Source organism: Panthera uncia (assembly GCF_023721935.1).
Source record: "Panthera uncia isolate 11264 chromosome E2 unlocalized genomic scaffold, Puncia_PCG_1.0 HiC_scaffold_20, whole genome shotgun sequence".
In the NCBI taxonomy this organism is placed as follows: domain Eukaryota; kingdom Metazoa; phylum Chordata; class Mammalia; order Carnivora; family Felidae; genus Panthera; species Panthera uncia.
The window spans coordinates 23,075,934-23,096,428 of NW_026057589.1; the positions used below are offsets into that span (position 1 = coordinate 23,075,934).

A 20,495-nucleotide genomic window follows, 5' to 3' on the forward strand; every position below is an offset into this window, starting at 1 on the left:
CAGCGCTCTAAGAGGAGGGCCCTGGGGCCGAGCAAGCTGGTGGCACCGCTGGGGACGGCCTGAGCCCCACCGTCTCGGTCTGTCTCCAGTCTCCTCCTCAAAGGGCTTTCCTTCACCATCCAGACCGGCAGCTCAGAGGCCTCTATCATCGTGACGTTGCCTCTGGCTGCCACGTACTGAACTCTTCCCCAGATCAGGAGCTGGGCTGCAGCCTTCATGTTAATACCGGATTTAATGTTCCGGAGTCTCCTGGAAGGGGGTCCGACTTCTCCTCTGTGTTACAGATGAGGCTACTGCGGTGCACAGAGGTTAGGTAACCCACCCAAGGCTGCACAGCAGAAGCAGAGCCACTCTGGAAGCCGAACGTGCCGCACCCGCCATGCTCCAGAACACTCCCCGGCCCGGCTGCACGCTACCCGCCCCCCGCCCCCCACGAGGCTGCCATTGGCTTTCAGGGGGCAGACCAACGGGCTGGGGGCTCAGAACTGGAAGCCTAGACGGGACACGGTGGCTACTGAGCGCCCCTCGTTGCCGAGAAGCAACATTCCTCCCCAGCGGTGCCCTTCTGGGCCTTGGGAAGTAGCGCGGAGGCCACACGGGTGCCAGGCCGGGAGCGGGGGTGCAGGCGAAGCCGGAAAGGGCCTGGAAACCGGGCTCGTCCTGCCTGGGGTCGCCGGGAAGCCTGAGCCTGTACTTAGTTCTCCCTGCTAAATAACAGCTCTGGTTTCTGCTAAAAGGATTCATTCCCAGAGCACAATAATTTTCATCTCCTCCTTGCTACAACCCGTAGTTTATGGCTAAATATACGCCATAATGAGCCGCTGGCCTGATAGTGTCGTTAAGGAGATATTTGACCTCAGGTTTAATTGCAGGATGGAATAAACGGCTAGGCCCGCCAGCTCGCAGGCAAGTTCAGGGCTCCGCATGCATCTGGCATCTGCTAGCCCGGAGGACAGCCCTGGAGAAAGTGATGCGGGCGGAGAAAGCAGCTCCTGAGCCCCCCCGCCCCCGCCCCCCCCCCTCCCGGGGCCCTGGGCCGGACAGCGGTGGGTGCCTCGGGGCTGCCTCTGGGCCGTCTGCTTGCTTGAATGAACCAGGGCGACCGTGGACCCCTGAGGACGACAGTCCACACGAGACTAGCACCCCCTCTTTTCACCTGATCCCCTGCTTTCCAAAGCCCCTCGAGACAAAAGCTGCCCCCACCCCCGCGGGCAGAACGCAAGGCCAGCTGGCTGGGCGCTGGGCTTGAGATGCTCCTCACCACCAAGCTCCACAGACTAAACACGGGTTTGAAGTGTCCCCAACACAACCCTCCCGCATCTGTCGGGCTGGCTCGGGCTGGCGAGGCACGAGGGGAGCTGGGAATGAGGACGCTGGCACCTGCAGAGAGCGCGTGAGAGCTCGCTGGTGCTGGGGAGGAGCAGGGCCACGGGGAGGAGGGACTCTGCGGCGCCTGTGAGCCCAGCACCTTCCTGGAGAAAAGCGTGGCCTGGCGGGAGCTTGTGACCCCGCCCTCAGCCTGGAGGACAGGGGTGGCCTGGGGCTGCAGAAGCTGAGGGTGCTGTGCCCCCTCGCGCCGGTCTCTCCTCTCGGAGTTTTCCCTCCGCTGCACAGTGTCAAGGCTACAAAACCCGTCCAGGGAACGTCATCCGAGCGCAGGGGTTTGACGAACGAACGGCAAGTCTTTGCAAGAATGGGCCAGGTCTGTTCAGAACGGGGGTACCACTAACTGCAACTGAGGCTAGGTTTGTTGGGTCTGCTGGTTCTTACCTGGGAGGGAGTGACAGCTACGGGCTGCTACCCCCAGATGCACCCACACACCTAGTTGGCACCTGCCACCCGATCCTTTGATCCCTAGTTAAGAACACCCCCCCACCCCAGCTTGAACGACTCCCATTTCCTTTGTCCTTCCGGACCTACACACAGATACAACCTCCCAGCCCCACTTTCTGGGGGTCGGCATGGAGCCCCGAGGTGGCAGATGAGAGAGGGGGGGCACAGTGTCCTTCAACACCCGTCCTCCACACATGGCACACGACCTAAAACGGGGAAGTAGGATGAATCACCCCAAGAGGAACTCTCCTGGCGGAGGGACAACTAGCTCACGGGCAGACGTCACTTCTCAGGTAGTTACCCCTAGTTTTCCTCTTCCCTTACAGACTGGCGTTTCTTGGGTTCCCTGGACTCCTTACTGCTTGGGGGCCAGGCGGATCACCACGTCAAGTCGGGGCGGGGTGGGGGGTGGGGGAGCCCGGGCTCCAAAGCGTTACTGAGTAAAGCATCCGCTTTGCGGTGATGGGGAGACAGACAGACGACAGACGGGGAACCCGGTGCTGGTGGGCCCAGCTCACCAGAAAGGAAGCGCAGGCTGGTGTGTTCCCCGGACCTCCACCCGAAACTGAATCCAGGAACTGCAGTGACGGGAAGGGAGGGGAGCAGTGTCCTCACAAGCACCGGGTGCTGAGAAGCCGAGAAGCGTGGGGAAAACCAAAATCTCCCCTGTCCGCGTCCTCTCGGGAAGTACGAAACAAGGCCTGAAACTGTCCACTGTTTCACTTTGCCGGTGGAGTTTCCACAAGGAAGCACGGGGGCACAGTGCCCCCTCAGCCCCGCTGGCCTCCCCTCCAGGTTAGGTGCCCTGGGGACCGCAGCTGGCCAGCTGGCTGGCGCTCTCTCCTGCTCGGTCTTCTCCCAGTTCTCACTGAGCTAACCGGAGGCACCGAGGCCTTTCCCAACCTTCCCAACCTGCGTGGGAGCAGCTGGCCCTGACAGGCAAAGTGTCCCGGGATGGGGGGACCTGCGGCTCACGGACAGCACGACAGCTTCTCCCCAGAAGGAAGTCCCGGGCCAGGAAGCAAACGGAAAAAGTTGGGGCGAGTTACGTTACTTTTCAAATAAAGAGGAGGCGAGGGAAAGCCGGGCGCTGCTGGGAGAAGGGGGCTGAATTTATCACCCCCCCTAGTGTCCCACAGGGGTCAGGTGGGTGCTTTTCTTAAAAAGGCACCACAGGACTTAAATTAGGGTTCTCCTCACCCAAAAACCTGATTGTGCTACTGCAGATTGGGGGAGCGAATGATTGCAAACGGAGAGTTCCCGATGGGGAGGGAGGGAGGACGGGGGTGGGGGGGGGGGGGTTCGGGGGGGGGCGGAAGGGGCCCGAGCTTGCCCTTTGATTGGGCCTGGGACTGGGGCACCGCAAGAGCCCGCGGCCCGCAGCGCGATCGGCGGGCTGTTTGTAATCCCATCCTGTTTTCATTAACATAAACACCACTTGAACAAAAATATACACGGCCACCTACTTCGCCAGGAGAGGCAGCCCCAGCGCCCACCGACCCACACTTGCCCACCGGCACGGCCGCTGCCCCCCCAGCGGCGCGCCCCGGGCACCTGGGTCCCCGCAGTCCACGCTGTGTGGGGCTGGCCCAGGCCGCCTTTGGATGGCTTTGAAGCCTCAGGCCCCCCACAGTTCAGCCTGTCACCCCCGCCGGGCCGGCCCGGAGCCCCGCAGAGGTGCTGAGCTGTCGATTCAGCCTCGGGGCAAATTGGTTCCTCTTTACCTGCCGCCCCGCCCGCGAGCCGCCCTAAGTGCAGCCGGAGGTGGTCGCACCCGGCCCAGGCAGTGAGTTGAACTGAGCTGGAACCCGCGTGGTGGTGGCTCAGCTAGATGCCAGGCGGGGTGCAGGAAGGAGATGGGGGGCCAGGGAACACGCTGCCTGGGACCTCCATCCTGGGCTTGGAGGCCTCCTGCAGGGGTAGGCTTTGGCGGAGAAAGAGCGACAGTAGGGGTGGGGTCTCTGCCGTCCACAGAAGTGGCAGCTCTCTTGGTGCCCCAGCCTCCCGGGCTGCGTCCACACAGTCCCGGTCTGGGTTCCAGGCACCCGCCCCCCCAACCTCGCACACGCACGTGTGCATGTACGTGTTCCTTGGGCCTCTGCGGGGATCTCCTCCCAAAGCACAGCTTCCCAGAGTCTGGGGCGGTGGTGGGGGGGGGGGGTCCTAGGTCTGCACTTTGCCCTCTTCTCCCGCCCCCACCCCCACCATTTCCACTCTGCTCCCAGATGGCAATCAGCCTGGCTCCCCATGATCAGCTCCAGGCCGGTCTAGTCGGGCAGAGGCAGGTGGAGCCCAGAGCCAGTTTGCCGGGTAATTCCAGCTGCAAACAAGGTGGCCAGAACGGTCCACGTAGCAGACCTTCTGATGTCCTTTTCCTCCTTACTTATGAACAGTCTTCGGTACCCGCTATTTTCCACCACCCTATAAACGCGTCCCGGGCAATCCTCAGTTTAAGTGCACTTCCCGGTTTTGCAGGAGGAAAACCCCCCCATCCGGGACACCCCAGCTGCGCGGACCTTGGTTCCAGTCTAGGCGTCCCCCTCTAGCGGCGACCTAGGTTGCGTCCAGAGTCCAGCGCTGAGACCCTTCCCCTCCGCCCCTCTCCCTTCTTACACCCCAGCGGCCGCAGGATCCGGGACTGGCCAGTCCCACCGCGGCCAAAGCGGGGCGCCAGGCTCTGAGATGTGCACGCGTAATTGGTTTCCAGAAGGTGCCCCTCCACGAGTGCGAATGAATCCTTGGCGTGCCCCTGCGCCCCAGGCCCCCAGTCTCTCCCCTCAGAGGTGCGCGCGCGCGCGGGGGAGAAGGCTGAATCCGCCCCCGCCGGGCCAAGCGAGTGAGAAAGCCAGGCTCACTGCTCCCCAGACCCCTCCCGACCGTAGCGTTTCCAATTTGCAACTCCAGCGTCCCCAACCCAGCGCCCAGGCGCGCACCCCCTCCCCCGGGATGGTCGGAGTAAAATAAACACCGCGATCACGCAAGCAGAACCCGTCATCAGCCCAAACCAAGGTTAAAATAATTGCTTCGTTGCAGAAGGAGAGCGGCAGGAAGCAGCCCGGTCTGCCCAGGACCCTCCCGCCGCCGGGGCCCCGGTGGACGCGGAGCCGCCTCTCCGGCTGCCAGCCAGGACGCGGAGTGGGGACGCACGCAGAGCCCCGCGGGGCCCAGGGCCGCGCGAGAGACACGCGCTCCCTGCTCGCTGTGCCGCGGGTGCAGCGCCTCGGCCGAACGCCAGCCCCCGAGAGTTCTTTTCTGGGAGGCGACGTGAAGAATGCTGGAGTCAGACTCGCCAAAGCGGAGTGAGTCTGGGCTGCTTCAAAGGAGAGAGACAGAGCGAGAGGGAGGGGGAATGAGGTTAGGGGCAGGTAGGTGTCGGTGAAGGGCTTCAGAAAATGCTCCTTCGCGAAAACCCGGAGAAAAACGTGGGCACGGTGGGCGGTGGGGGTGTCAGGACACTTATTACTGGTCTCTTTTTAAAAGAGCGATTTTGATTCCTAATTGAGTTAGCTTTCATGGAAGCTGTGCCTGCCCCCCCCCCCACGTGGACCTAACTCGTTCGCAAACTTTCACAGCAACAAGGGCGGTGGGAGAAGTGAGATAAAAGCATCGACTTTGACCTTGGGAATATAACAAAACGTTTAAAATATTTTCAGATTTACGCTTTCAAAAACAGCAGAGCTTAAGACCTCTTCCCATGTCAGGAACAGAATCTTTGCAGGTAATTGCGAATTAGTAAAACACACACACACACACACACACACACACACACACACAGGGAAAGATTAATCAGTGCCTGGGTAGAGAAAGGAGGTGCATAATGGAAGCCCAGACCCCCACGGAACACCCTGAGCGCCAGCACTGTTCAAAGATTTGGAGTATTTCAGGCATTGAGAAAATCTGTTTCAGAATAAAAGGACTCGAAGCTTTGACTGGCTACTTTGTGGTTTTTTTCTTTTCCTCCGTTGGATTTTTAAACCCTGTAGGGTAACAGCTGCCCCTTGGGAACAAGCTCAGGGCGCTGAGAGGCCAGAAGCAGTAACAGTCAAGAGGAACAGTCAAGCGTATTTCGGGTGAAGGAGCTCTGCAGGCGGGCGCGGGAGGCAGGAGAAGCCGACGCTGGAGGAGGGCAGCGCTCTGGAATCTCCCCTGGGAAAGATCTGGTGCCTGGGCCGGTCGGGACCCCACTCAGAGGAATCCCCTGGAGGTCCGCTCCTGGGGGGAGGGACCCCTTGGCGTCCCAAGAGCTGAGCCGGGGCCGCTCCCTTGCCAGCCTCGCCCCGAGTCCTCTGCCCGGACTTCGTGCCTGCACACCCTGGAGGAAGCGGTCTAGGGGCTAAACGGGCCCCTACCGCCAGCAAGACGGCCGCCCTGGCAGGGCGCTCAGACCGGGCGCCCTCGGTGCCGGGAAGCGGGGGTGGGGGGGCCGCTGCAGGAGGCAAGGGGGTTCGCCCCCTCCTGCACTCCCAGGTTTGCCTGGGGGTGGGGGCGGTTACAGGGCAGGGATCCCAAGGCGGGAGGCTGTTATTTTGCTGTTTGGGGTGGTGGAAAGTGGGGGTGGTGACGGTCTCCCCTCTTCTTCCAGATTGGCCCATGGAGCCCAAAGTTGGGACCCCACACGTGCCCTCAGGGGAGGGAGGGAGGGGTCCTTTAATCAATGCCACATTTACGGAGCCCTCACTGTTTGCCTGTGCTGTGCCTTGCTTTCCTGTCTGTGAGATGGGCTCCACGGCCGCATCTCCTCAGCACAGCGCTGGTAAACAGTAGGTGCTCAGCGGTTTCTCTGCTCTTCCCACTGAGTCTCCCCTGGGGGGAGATACCTTATTCTCACCATCATGCAAATGTAGAAGGGGGCCGGAGAAGTTAAGAAACCCCCCTGAGGTCACACCGCGGGCTGGCTCGGCAGGGAGGCGGGGCTGCTACCCAGATCTCCAGCCACCGGGTGGCCGCACCCTGAGGGCAGGGAGCCCCTGAGGGGCCTGCTGACTGCAGAGGGTGCTGGCGGTGTGGGGAGGGACCCCCCTGAGACCTCATCACCGCTGTGGATCAGAAAATCGGCCCCCAGCCCTCAAAGGGCCAGAGGCAGCTCCCCTCCAACCCGACGCTCTTCTCCCCAAGTGGGTGCCAGGATCCCGTGCACACTGCCCGGCGGGGCCCGTTTCAGTGATGGCAAAACGGAGCCGGCAGGAGGAGGAACCCGTCCAGCCACGTGGGCTCACTCCCTACTTTGTGTCCACTCCACCAAATCTCTGGTTCTGTCCAGCCACGTCCCTAGGCTGGGGCCCCACAGCCTTTGGGGACCTCCACGATAAGGGGACAAGGAATCTCGACCCCCTACTTCCCAAACACCAGGGAGGAGGGAGCAGGGGTGCTCCCACTAATAACGACCATGGATCTAATCTTCTCAACTGCTGTCCCTGGTCCTGCTCTGCAGGTGAGGAAGCCCTAAGCACAGAGACGAAGGCCACCAGCACCCTCGTCACACAGCAGCGGACCCAAGTCTCAATCAGGCACGACTCGTACTCCCAACAGCTCTCTCTGCCTTGGTTCTCATTCAGGGGGGCCCTCACCTCACCCCCAGACCCCGCAAGGGCCCTTCCAGGCTTTCTCATCTGGTCCTCAGCCAGCTCTGTGGATGGGCACTGACCTCATCCCCTTTCAACACGAAGACAGACACTGAGGCACCCAGAGATTAAATCATTTGCGGAGGTTGTCTGTTCTGTTCACCTGCGGCCGTCTCCAAACGGCCCCGGGGACCCCAAAAGGGCCCCCCAAACGACCCTCCCCACTGTCCTGGGAAAGCCCCATTCCAGGGCTAAAGGGAATGAGGTCTGTGACCCGCTCCCAGGAAAACCGGACGACGCAGAGAAACTTCCATGCCCAGTGGCCACTGACCGAGTGCAGGAGAGAAGGGGAAGGGTGCCCCAGCCTCTCGCCCTCCCTCCCTCCCTCCCTCCCCATCTCTGTCCCTCTTACACAACACTCCTCACTGCCTTCTGCGGCTCCCTGCCTGACCACCACCCCCCCCCCAAAGGCCCAGGGCCACTGTGTTCTAGATGCCCCCCTCCCTAAGCAGAATCTGTCCGTCCACCTGAGTTGTTTCTCTCTCTCAACCTTGGCTTTGCTCTCAGTCTGTTCCTGTCTCTCTCCGCGTGTGAACCGATTCTCCCGCAATCGGAATGTCTCTTGAAGTCTTGCTCTGTGTCTCTGGGTTCTGATGACCACGTGTCCTCGGGCCCTTCTCTGAGGAGGGGAGGGTGTCCATGTGTCCCGGGCAACTGCACCTCCCTGCTCTACTCGCCGAGGCCAGGCTGCCCGGCACCCCCCGCGGCTCTGACTGCCCAGGGGACCCTTCGTGCAGGCAGCAGGCCCAGGAGAGCCCTGTGCCTTCCACGCGCGCCCACGCACAGACCTCTCCAGGGTCCCCGTGCCAGCAGAGTTACAACCCGGCTGGGACAAAAGGACCCGGCCAGACCGCGGGGGGGGGGGGGGGGGGGGATGCATTCGCGGAAGGAGGGCGTCACCTCCGTTTTCTCAGCAAGCCTGGGCTGCGGGCCGAGCCCTCAGGCTGGTGAAGCCCCTTCCCCCGTCCCTCCCTTCCAGGCGGTGCCGCTGCTGGGCCCATTTTGTCGTCTCCCTAAAAATAACGCTTGTCTCCACCACTGCCGACGCCCCGAGTGGGGACGCACAGAGCACCAGCAGCTGTGGTGGAAGCCGACAGGCAGGCACGTTCTGAGGGCTCTCTGGCGGCTTTCTGGGAGCAGACGGGGCTGCTTCGGATTAAGGAGCACATCTGAGCACTGTCTCCCTTCGTCTCCCCACCTGGCCTGGCCCCCAGCGCCTCGACCTCATTCTTCTGACGCCCCCTTCCCCACTGGCTGTGCTGCGTGGTGTCTTAGCACTCCCTAAATCCCGAGAAAATACAAAATACCTGGCCCTTGAAATTTAATTTATATTCTCCTCTGGGGTGTCTGTCTGTCTGTCTGTCTGGTTTTGGAAACTCGCACAGAATTCATTTGCGTCCTCCCACCGCACTGCCCCTCCCGTCTCAGGAGGACCGAGCTCTGCCGGGAGCCAAAGCCCCTTCCTCTCTGCTGCACCGTCTGGCTTCGGTCTGCCCCCTTCCGTGTGGATCCTCTGTTGGAAAACTAAGCCTGGGAGGCACCCCGTCCCCCTCCCGCGGTGCGCACACACACACACACACACACGCACGCACGCACGCACGCACGCCCGTACGCGTGGGAAGGAGCGTCTTCGCCCCGTCTTGCTGAGCACGGCTGCCCGGCAGCCAGGGAGGCCTCTGTGGGGAGACCAGAGCTGCCGGCAGGCCAGGCATCCTGAACAGAAGCCCCAGGACGCTCCGCGACCCGGGAGCGGTCTCTGCTTCGGAGCGCAGCCTGCACCGCTGATGCCAGAGAACCCCCAACAATCTCGCAGGGAACAGAGCCGCCAATTCCTGGGCGTCAGTGTTGTCAAATACCTCACTGAGGGACGTCATGGAAAACGCGCGCTCTGGGCTCAAGTGCCCACACTGGGGCAAGCTCAAGGCCGTGGCCCCAAGCCTCAGACTGTTTTCTTCTTCTTCTCTTGACCAAAACGTGAGCGTCGGGGGAGGGGGGAGGCTCTGTGCGTCCCCACTCAGGGGGAAAACTACCCGCCAGGAGGGTTGGGTGTGCCGACCCTCCCCACGGCTGCTCCCCCGGCACGGCCCTGGTGGTCCCCGTGGGTGGGGCTCCCAGGCCCCAGCTGAGTGGAGGCCAGAGGGCACTGCCACTCTCTCCTCCTCACCTTGGGGTCACCGAGAACCACACGTCTCGGAGGCGGGGCCCGGAATCAGGCTGGCTGCTCACCTGAGAGCAACACAGGGCGCTGGCGGGTTTGGAGTTTGGACGCGCAGAGATGGGAACAGGTAGGGGAGAGCACCCCAGAATGAGGTGAGCACTGCGATCAGATCAGCTTTCCCGGTGGCCCCAGCACGCCCGGGGAACCGGGGCTCCCGTGATTCAGGGCCCCCCTTCCAGGGCTCCTTCCACACGGCCCTGAGCCCACAGCCTCTCCGTGACCAACACAGAGGCACCTTGTCCCCACACCTCCGTCCGCCCACCCTTGCCAGGACGACGGCACAGAAAAGTCACTCTGTGGTCAGAAGAATAACGCAGGAGGGTCACTTCGCTGCCCTGGGACCTGAGCCGAAAAGAGACTCCCCTTCCAGAGTTACGGCTTTGCTTTGCGAGCTAGCGACTGGCCCGGGCACACAGGCCTCAACGGTGCCGGCGGTGCGGTCACTGCAGCTTCGTTCTGCGCGTGAGCTCTCGCTCGGACCCCGCCACGTCCTTCCGTTCACGCTGCCTGGGTCTCCCGGGCACGTGCCACACCAACCCCTCTCCCACGATGGTCTGGACACGTTTTACGTGTTCGCGTCCACGACCCATGAGACCATACACACACCCCGCAGCAGTCTGTGAAATTCTGTATCGCAGGGTCCAGAGAGCCTACAAAACTCTATTAGATTGTGTGCACGCCCCGGACTGGTGTGTGTGTGTGTGTAACGTGCTGTGTCACACACATCTTGTAATCGTCTGTGTGCGGAACGGCTCACGGCGTAGTCGAACACTCTATGCGCGTAAGGAGTGCCGCTGACTGAAGCTTACGGCCCTCGTTACGTGGGGAGCTACTGTACCACACTCACATCCTGTGACGTTGAGACGGGAAACAAGTCACACGTGCAGCCCTCACCCTGTTCTGTGCACACAGACCTTGTGCCATACACCTGCCTGGCACCACAGGGCCCACAGGACACGTCTCCGTGGGCCTCCTCTTACCCTACTCCCTCTCGATGTCTCGCGGGGTTTTTTTTTTTTCCCTTTTTCAGTCAACTCTGTGCCCAACGTGGGGCTCCAACTCGCGACCCCGAGATCAAGAGCCACGTACTCCACCGGCTGAGGCAGCCAGATGCCCCTACTTCCTGTGGGGTTTTTTTTTTGCCTCCTGGACAATATCCTGCATGTTGGCCTGCTACGTGTGCACATCCAGCATCTGCGGAGAAATAGCCCACGTATTTTGGGCACAAATCATCCTATAAGGCAGGGAAGGGGGGGGGGGTGCCTCTCTCCTGACCCTCACATTTCTCCCCACAGTCCCCAACCCCAGGGCCACATTTTCACCCACATACCCCACCACTGCCCCCTCGGGCCCCCCTACTGACTCTCCCAGGCCAGGCAGCTTTCCTGACTGCCCAGCGCCCACCTCAGGCCTGGGGTCCAGCCTGCCCTACCTTGTGTCGCCTTTGGACATCATCCGGAAGGGGTTCGAGGGAGCAGGGATGAGGGAGGCTGGGGGGGGGGGGGGGGGCACGCTAATGCAGAGCAGGGGTAGTGGGGGACAGGGCGGCTGCCCTCTCAGTGGGTGGTCGGCTGCCGCCTTCGCCCCTGCCCCCTCCCGCTCAGCAGGCCCGGCACAATCCGAGCTGGATCTGGTTCCCTGCTCGGGTTACGGCGCACTCTCACCCCCCGGGCGGCTTCACTTAGCAATTAGCCAGTAAAAATACCTTGGGCTTGGGGAGTGGGAGACAGCACAGGCGTGTCTGTTTTTACACTCCCCCCCCCCAATTTAGGATTCCTGGGGCCAAAGCTGGGGTGCAGATTTGATTTGGGATGGAGGGGGTGTCTTTCTGGATCTTTGAGCTAACTAAGAGCAAAATGCTGCACTCACCCCTGTCTGTATTTCCTCCCCCTGTCCCATGGGCCCTGGGGGTTCTGTTTCTGTCTCTACGACAGCCTATGTCTATGACTGCCCAATGCACACCACAGCCCTGAGAAATAGCGGCCATTATTTGTACCCCTTTTTAGATGAAAAACCTACACCTCATGATGATTACATCTAATAATACTGTTTCACATTTGAAAACGATATGCAACATATTTGAAGGTTGCTAAGAAAGTATATCTTAAATGCTCTCACCACACAAAAGAAATGGTAACTATGTGACAGAATAGACGCAGCCCCCCCCCATCATTTTGCAACACATAAATGTATCAAATCAACACATTGTACACTTTAACTTTACACAATGTTATGTGTCAGTTACAGCTCAAGAAAGCCGTTAAAAACCAACTGATCAACCAACAACCACCTCCCCCCAAAAGAAACTAAGGCATAAATAGTTTAGGCAACATCCCTACATGGTGAATGCTGGATTGGAATGTGGCCCACGATCATCCCCGGTGCACAGGCAGAGAGAGGGTCTCTCTGCCTTTCCCGCTGCAGACCCTTGCCCCTGTGGCCTGGGGCTTAATTCCTGGTTCTGCGGTCAGACCTGGATTTGCAGCTGGGCTCTGCAGGATGACCCAGGACTCAGAATAACCTGGCAGGAACGGGGGGGAGGGGCGCGCGTGGGGAGGGGCGCAAGGGTCTGCGGGGCGCAGGTATGTGGCGGGGGGGGGGGGGGGGGGGGGGGGAGAACGATTCTAAAGGCAGGGATAACATGGAGCTGGTAGCGGCTTCTGTGAAGGTTAAACAGGTACCTTTGAGGCATTTAAGCTGGGTCCTGGGTTCATGGGTGGGAGGTCGTGGGTTCATGGATAGGCTCCAGGTGTTTGGTGGGACCTTGAACGTCATTCTATGAATGTCACTGGTATGTGCCTTTTGGAGCGGGGGAGGGTGGACAGGATACAGTTTTCAGTAGTTCGTCAAAGGGATTCACAGCCCTTAGAAAGGTTAAGAACATCCAAGGGGGTGTTTATAAGGTTGGGATCAGCACCTGGAGAGAGCCAGCGGTTGAGAAGTCCTGATGTTATCACTGTGTCGGTGACAGCTGCTACTCTCTTGTCATCACCAGATTCCCAACTGGTCCCTGGGCCTGTGCGCCTGGGAAGCAGGGGCCGTGGGGCCACAGAAGCATTTCTAAATTCATTGTCTCCACTCTCGGCCTGCACTGAGGCGGCTGCGGGAGGCTCAAATGCAGTGATGGTCTGTCTTGGGGGGTAGAGAGAAAAGATGGAGAGGCGTTCTCCTGGCAGCGCTGGCTGATCCAGGCCAGGGCCTTACTGGGCCTCGGTTTCCCCACCCCAAGGCGCAAGGTCAAGCGAGGCTTCTCCGGCCAACGTAAGAGTTGAGAGGCTAGTCTCCGGGGCATACAGAAAAGCCTTCCTTGCTATGGATGTGGTTTTCCCTACAACTGGGGGGTCCCCTCCAAATTACAGAGCTGGAGGCTCATTTCATCTGCCCTCTTTCTCACACCCCCACCTTTGCCTCCCTCCTGGGTGGAGATTAGGGAGAGCCTCCATCTGCAACATTCCTGAGGATCCCGCCACAGGCCCCCTCTCCCTGGGCAAGGTAACCGCTGCGCTTTCCCTGCAGAGTCCAGTTTGCTGTCAGAGTCTGAGGGGTAAGTGGAGGCCAGGTGGGGCCCCAACTCCACACTTCCTCCCCGGGAAGGCATAAGCTCCCCTACCCCAAAACACCCCCAGAGCCCCCGGAGGAGCCAGTGAAAGATCTTGATTTGCAGGAGGGGGGAAATGATCGGCGGGGTCGGCCAAAGATGGCATCTGCAGCCCCCTCCCAACTGGAGAGCACCCGGGAGGGAAGGGACTAGTGGAAAAAGTGTCCCCCCGACTTCAAGTTCTATAGACCCCCCTCTTTGAAGGCGCCCCATCAGCAAAACAGAGGCGTTACTATCGCTTTCTGGGAGCCGCTGGGTTCGCGCTGGCTGCACCCCTAGCTGGCTGGGGAGTGTGACAGCCTCCCCCACCGGCCTCTCTGCTGAAAGCCAGATGTTCTCCCAGCAGCTGGCGGTAGCGACCCCTTCTTGGGAACTTCCCTCCCCGCACCGCTAGGGCCTCCTAGCCTGCGGCTGCTGTTTGGTCCAAAAAAAAAAAAAAAAAAAAAAAGAAAGAAAAAGAAAGAAAAAGAAAAAAAAAGAAAAAGAGAAAAAAAAGAAAAGGAAAGAAAAGAAGAAAAGAAATTTGATGGAGAGAGGGCCAGAGAGAACTAAGAACGCGTGTGCACGCTAATGGAGGGGCTGCGCGAGCCACTGCGGGTGGACACGCGGCTGGCTGTGCGTGGGCAAATGCGCAGCGTAGGGGTGTGTGCACTTAACGGGAAGCGTGTCCTCTGCGGTGGGCAGGCCTGTGCGTTGGTGCGAGGGTTGGGGCGCCCGAGCTGTGCGAGGGGTGTTGGATGCCCAGATGTACCGGAGGCTGTGCGGGATGCTCAGGGTACCCGTGGCCTGTGGATGTCGGCTGGGCTGAGTTCAGCGGGGGTGGGTCTGCCTGTGCGCGCCCACCTGCGCGGAGGTACAACCACACACAACGTGGTCACGTCCCCCAAACCCTTCCCCTAGGCCGGGGAGCCGGGCGGAGACGCAGCACGGAGAAGGGGACTCTCTCCTCTCCCGCGAGCGCCACTCGGCCTGGGAAGGCGGCGACCGCGGGGCACGCTACGCCTGCGAGCCCCCAGCTCCTCGCACGGAGGTGCCAGGCGCCCCGAAGGCGACGAGGAGGCGTCTACGGCCGAGGCTGAAGGCGTCTGAGCGAGGAGGGGGGGGGGGGACAGCGGGGGACAAGGAAGCCAGAGGAACCCGAGAGGACGGCGGGCTTTGAAAAGCGCCGCGGGGCGGGCGCACTCCGAGCCCGGCATCTGTCTTTGGCCCCAGCTCCCGCCGAGGCGAGGCATCCAGGCTCCTGGCGACGACCCGCGAAAAAACACCCCTCACCTCCCTCCTCTCGGCCCAGGGCCCCGGCCGGAGAGGCTGGGCTCGGCGCCCCGCAGTCAGCGCGCGAACAGCACTCACCTGGGTCCCCGCTTGCCGTGTGCTGCGCCCAGCTCCTGCGCGGTCCCAGGCTCGGCGCCACTGTTCCCCACACCCCCCCTCCGCCCCCGGCCGCCCCCACCAGCCCCAGCCCCCACCCCGGGACTGCGAGGGACAGCGTGCGGGCGTGCGAGCCCCGTGCGGCGGACAGCCTGGCGCGAGAGGGCCGCCAGGGCCTGTGCTCCCCGCCCGCGCGCAGGCTGCCTTCCGGAACCTGGCCTGGCGCGCAGTGTCAGAGGCCCCGCGGCGGCGGCAGGCCGACCCACAGGGGCATTAGGCCAACTCCCCCCCGCGCACGCGGAATTCTCTATTATTATTAAAGAATCCCCCAGAACGTGTTTACGTTGAGCCGTATAAACTTCCTGCCAGGGCCTTTACCATCTACGAGAAATCGGAACCTGTTCTTGGAAAGCGGGGAACACCGACGCTGCGGGGCCAACCAGGCGGATTTTCACTGTGTGCGTGTGTGGGAGGGGGACCCCTAGGAAGCATGTGGGCTCAGACTGGAACTTGGCTAGCGTACACGTGAGCGAGAGTAGGTGCGAATTTCAAGCCCCGTGGGCCTGGTGTGTGTGCGCGCGCGAGCGAGCGAGCGCGTTACTTGGGTGCGCACATGCCTGAGCAAGGCGTGCGTGAGTGGGCGCTCACGAATGGGTGTGAGTTTGCACGTCCGGAATTCTCATTTCCAGGGTTTGCACATGCACCAGTGTATGCACGCGTGTGCCTGAGTGCGTGGATGAGAAATGAGCGGGGCCGCTTTTTCGGAAAGCCTGTGCGGTTTTGGTCCCCGCAGGCCCGGCAGCTCTCACTCGCTCCGGCCGGGCCGCGGCGCCTGAGACAAAGCGGCCGCGACCCGCCCTGCGCTTTCGTTTTCCGCGGCTGCCCGCCTGCTCGCGCGCTTCTGGGCGAGTCCAAAAAGTCCCGGGCGCAGCGCAGTCCTTCCCGGGGCGGGGAGAGCGGGTAGGCGGGCCCTCACGGGAACGGACGCCCGCTGGCCGCGGGGACCCGTGGCTGAGCCGGCTGCGTCCGCGGTGGCCACGGCCTGGTGCCCGCTGCCGCCGCCGCCGCAGTCTGCGATCTGCCGCCGGGCTGTACGCGTCGGGAAAGGCCCCGGGTGCCCGTGCCTCGGGGCCGGGAAGGCGGGGGGGTGGAGGGGTGAGCGGGGTGGGGGGGGGCTGCGCGCAGCGGGGCCGAGCCGCGGGGCCGAGGGCGCATTAACACTTGCTCGCCAGGTTGGTGGAGGCGGGGCGGTTCTGCCGGCGGCCCCCGGGCGGCGAGGGTGGGGGCCCTTTAAGCGCCCACCAACGCGGGGCTCGGAGGGGGGCAGGGAGGGGAGGGAACTCCTGGAGGGTCTCGGTCCGGCCCGCGGGACGCCGCGGAGAGAAGACGCAGTGAGGGCGGCCTGGCTGGAGCCGTGGAGCCGAGCGCCACGGGTGGCGGGGGCCGGGAGCTGCTCCCCGCGGGGGCGCACGGCCGCAGGCCCCCGGAGGTGGTGCCTCCCCCCAAAACACGGGCTGGGAGGGGGCTTCCTCGCGGCCTCTGCCGGGGCTGCGGCAAAGAGGCTGCCCTCAGCCTCCGCTCGGCTCCTTCCCTAGTGGGAGGGCGAGAGGGAAAGAGGGAGGAGAGAGAGGGGGGGAGGAGGGAGCTGGAGAGAGGGGGGCCCCGCGCCAACCGCCGGCGGATCCAGCCGCTCCTCGGGGAGGACGGGCGGGCGGCCGGGGGAGGGCGCGCCGAGGCCCGCTCCGGAGCAGTGGCCGCGGATGACGGCAGAGGCGCAGCCAGCCCCGCGCGCGCAGCCCCCTCCCCCTCGCCCTCCTCCCCCCCCTCCTCTTCCTCCTCCTCCTCCTCCTCCTCCTCCCGGCTCGTCGGCGGCGCAGAGCAGCGGCGGCAGCGGCGGCGGCGGCAGCAGCAGCCACCCGATGTCTTCGGCGCCCGAGAAGCAGCAGCCACCGCACGGCGGCGGCGGCGGCGGCGGCGGCGGCGGGGGCGGCGGCGGCGGCGCGGCCATGGACCCCGCGTCGTCCGGCCCGTCCAAGGCCAAGAAGACCAACGCCGGCATCCGGCGCCCCGAGAAGCCGCCCTACTCGTACATCGCGCTCATCGTCATGGCCATCCAGAGCTCGCCCACCAAGCGCCTGACGCTCAGCGAGATCTACCAGTTCCTGCAGAGTCGCTTCCCCTTCTTCCGCGGCTCCTACCAGGGCTGGAAGAACTCGGTGCGCCACAACCTCTCGCTCAACGAGTGCTTCATCAAGCTGCCCAAGGGCCTGGGGCGGCCCGGCAAGGGCCACTACTGGACCATCGACCCGGCCAGCGAGTTCATGTTCGAGGAGGGCTCCTTTCGGCGGCGGCCGCGCGGCTTCCGAAGGAAATGCCAGGCGCTCAAACCCATGTACAGCATGATGAACGGGCTGGGCTTCAACCACCTCCCGGACACCTACGGCTTCCAGAGCTCCGCGGGCGGCCTCTCGTGCCCGCCCAACAGCCTGGCGCTGGAGGGCGGCCTGGGCATGATGAACGGCCACTTGCCGGGCAACGTGGACGGCATGGCCTTGCCCAGCCACTCGGTGCCACACCTGCCCGCCAACGGCGGCCACTCGTACATGGGCAGCTGTGGCGGTGCCGCGGCCGGTGAGTACCCGCACCACGACAGCTCCGTGCCGGCCTCCCCGCTGCTGCCTGCGGCCGCCGGCGGGGTCATGGAGCCGCACGCGGTCTACTCGGGCTCCACGGCCGCCTGGCCGCCCTCAGCCTCTGCCGCGCTCAACAGCAGCGCCTCCTACATCAAGCAGCAGCCCCTGTCCCCCTGCAACCCCACGGCCAACCCCTTGTCCGGCAGCCTCTCCACGCACTCCCTGGACCAGCCGTATCTACACCAGAACAGTCACAACGCCCCAGCCGAGCTGCAAGGTGAGTGGGGGGACCAGGGCTGTCCCGGTCCCGGGGGCCTCCGACATCCTTTCGGCGCGCTGCTCCCGAGAGCCGGCGCCCAAACCGCCGACGGCCCCGGGCGAGAACTCTCGGCCACTTCCGTGGGGTGCCGGCCCCGGTGCTTGGGGGAGGCAGCGGCTGGCCAAGCTACGTCTTGGCCGGACCTCCCCCACTTTGAGGGGTGAGCGCGGGGGGGAGGGCAATTTGGGCCACGATAATTGTTGCTTCTCATTTTCGGTTCCAACTCCCCGCCGCTGGTAGCCCCCCAGTCTGGCCAAGTAGGCCCCTTCCTCGCCAAAAAAGACTCAGACCCCGATGTTTTACATCCCTTTGGGCCCTCAGCCCCCTCACACACCTCAGCAAGTTCCCAGGATATGGAGCGGGAGCCCGGCCCTGGCCGCCTGGCTCCGTAGTCCCCACCGGAAAGCTGCCTGGGCCGAGAGGGAGAGTTAGGCCCCAAGCTGCCTGGGCCGGGTGTTCAGAGGCCCAGCACGCTGGGCTCCTGGGGAACCAGGCCTGGCCTTGGGAATGTCGGGTTGGGGCACATTTTGTGGTGACAGAGGCACACAGGGGCTGTGGCCAGGCCCAGACCAAGAGTTAGAGGTGCAGGCCCCACAGACTCTTTGTTTCAGAGCTCTGGGCTTTCTGTTCCCCAGATACCCTCCTCCTCACCCCTCCAAGAAGGACGCCTCCAAGGAGGACGCCTCCAAGGAGGAACAGTTTCCCGCCCGGCACCCTCCTCCGGCACCCGCCAGCCTCCCTGGGTCTGGTTCTGGAAAGGGCTCGGAGGAGCTACGCGGGGCCTGTCAGGGCTCAGCTGTCAGCCACCCAAGGGAGGCAGGAGCCAGCCTGGAGGTTGGAGGGCCACCCCTCGGCGGGGATCGCCCTGCTTCAGACTCCGGGCTCTGGCTGCCTCTCTTCACCCCGAGGCAGGGGGCAGGGGGCCCTTCTCCAAGGGGCTCTTCCCCTGGAGAAGGCTCCCGTCGTGTACCAGGGCCTCGCAGCCTTTGGGGTTGGGAGGCGGGTGCCCCAGCACCGGGCACAGGCCTTGGGCTGGCCCTGGAGGTGGAGGCCAGGCTGTCCTTGCGGTCTCCTGGCCCGCGGCGGCCCCCTCACCCCTTCCCCTGTGGCCTCAGGAAGCCCCAGCCCCGGACTCGGTGACGGAGGCGGAGGAGGCCCAGGCCTCCGGCACCCAGGAAGCAGTGGTTGTCCCTGGGGTCCTGGGATCTTCTGCTGGAGCACAGAGCCCGGCCCGAACCCCCGGGGCCGCCTGGACCCGCCTGAGGCCAGAGCTCTGGGACTCTGGCACCTCGGTGGGGCGTAGGGAGGCAGTGGGCCCCTGCGCCCGGGCCTGGAGGCGGCCTTCTCCTCCTGGAGCCCTGGGCCCCATGCTAACGCTGTGTTCCCTGCTCTCCTGTCCCTCCTCTGCAGGCATCCCGAGGTATCACTCCCAGTCGCCTGGCATGTGTGACCGCAAGGAGTTCGTCTTCTCCTTCAACGCCATGGCGCCCTCGTCCATGCACTCGGCCGGCAGCGGCTCCTATTACCACCAGCAGGTCACCTACCAAGACATCAAGCCCTGCGTGATGTGAGACCACAGCCCGCGGGGCCCTCTGGGCACGGGCGGCCTGGCACGGGGACCCGGAACCCGTCGCAGAAACTGCTCTATTCTTGAGGTATAACCGTAGGCAGAAGACAAGGGTCTGACCCCTACCCACCCGGATTATTTGGAAAGGAGTCCCCAAGGCAAAGAAAGACCCAGCTCAGCGGTGGTCGGCACCTCCTCCACCCACTCCCTCAAAAAATTAACAAATGGTGGCTGAGGGGCCTGGTCTGACTGCAGCTGTTGGTAAATAAAAATCTATTTTTGAACCAGTTGAAGCCGGCTGAGAAGGTGCTGTGCTGGGGGAAACCCTCGACACCCAAACAAGAAAGCAGCTGAGGTCTCTCCCCGCCTTCCCTCCAGCGGCGAAGGTGGGGGAAGGCTTTCGGAAGAAAGGCAAACATGTGAGACCATCGTTATCAAATACTTTTATATTTTGATTGAGTATTTATCTTTTTACTTTTACTTTTTTTTTTTTTTGGAAAGAATGTCTTGGAACACACAAGTCTCCTCTCAGAGCCGTGTTTCCAGGGGTGGGGTGGGGGGCAAGAAATCACGTCTCCCTCCCCATCTCAGAAGCCCTCTGGCGACCGCAGGTGGACCTTGGTGCGGACTTGCATTTCTGAAGCCACTGTTCTTCGTACAAAAGGAAACCAGAAGGAGCCCGATGCAGGGCTCGGCCCGTCCCCTCCGCCCTCCTCTGCCTTCTCTACAGTCCTTTTGGTTTTGTCTCGAGTTGCGTTTCGACTTTTTCGGCGGGGGTTTTTCTCACGAGACCCGACTGTCTCCTGATCTCTACGATCTCTACTGTACTGCCTGCCCGGTGGGAGCGCGAGGGGAGCCCGGCACGGCGCGGGGGCAGGGAAGGCCGGTGAGCGCACAGATTCAGGATCGCGGTGACACAGGAAGGTTAAGGCACTTTTTAAACTATAGCAAAAGGCTCATTCTGTTATTTATTCTTCTCTTGTCCCTGATAATCGAAACACCGCATAGGCTCCTCCGTTTATCAGTATTAATGGTGTAACTTTGTTGGCAATATTTGCCGCATAGAATTTTTTTTTTTTTTAGAGATCCATTGTAAATTTGAAACAAAGTCCGATCTGTGTAAAAACAAATTTCCATATGTTTATATAAATATATATAAAAAATGAAGGACTACCCCTCCCCTTCCATTTTTTACCATTTTTTTTTTTTTTTGTTTTTTTTTTTATTTGTTAGTATTATGGCTGCTGGGGTGCAGCGTTCGTGACCGTATTTTAAATTTCCTTCTGCACTGTAGAAAATGACAATTTGAGGATGTTTTGCCTTTTGTGTATTTTTTTC

At 62.2% G+C, this 20,495-nt stretch overlaps 1 protein-coding gene and 1 long non-coding RNA gene across 2 annotated transcripts in view; one reads left to right on the forward strand and one right to left on the reverse strand.

Annotated features, from left to right (window-relative positions):
- LOC125916283 (uncharacterized) overlaps positions 1-14,689 on the reverse strand; it is a 47,780-nt gene extending 33,091 nt beyond the window's left edge. The window contains exon 1 of the long non-coding RNA XR_007455861.1: positions 14,621-14,689. This is a non-coding gene — a long non-coding RNA (uncharacterized LOC125916283). The remainder of the gene's footprint in view (positions 1-14,620) is intronic.
- A 1,137-nt stretch (positions 14,690-15,826) lies between these two features.
- Positions 15,827-19,840, forward strand: FOXF1 (forkhead box F1). Its single transcript, XM_049622416.1, has 2 exons — positions 15,827-17,548; positions 19,001-19,840. Exons 1-2 carry the CDS (start codon positions 16,399-16,401, stop codon positions 19,159-19,161), a joined length of 1,311 nt encoding a protein of 436 aa, XP_049478373.1. The 5' UTR covers positions 15,827-16,398; the 3' UTR covers positions 19,162-19,840.
- Positions 19,841-20,495: the final 655 nt, after the last annotated feature.

Bases quoted from the DNA above. Each gene is read 5' to 3' on its own strand.
- FOXF1 (XM_049622416.1), top strand. From the start codon at position 16,399: ATGACGGCAGAGGCGCAGCCAGCCCCGCGCGCGCAGCCCCCTCCCCCT. The intron at 17,549-19,000 runs GTGAGTGGGGGG...CCTCCTCTGCAG, and splicing joins CGCCCCAGCCGAGCTGCAAG to GCATCCCGAGGTATCACTCC.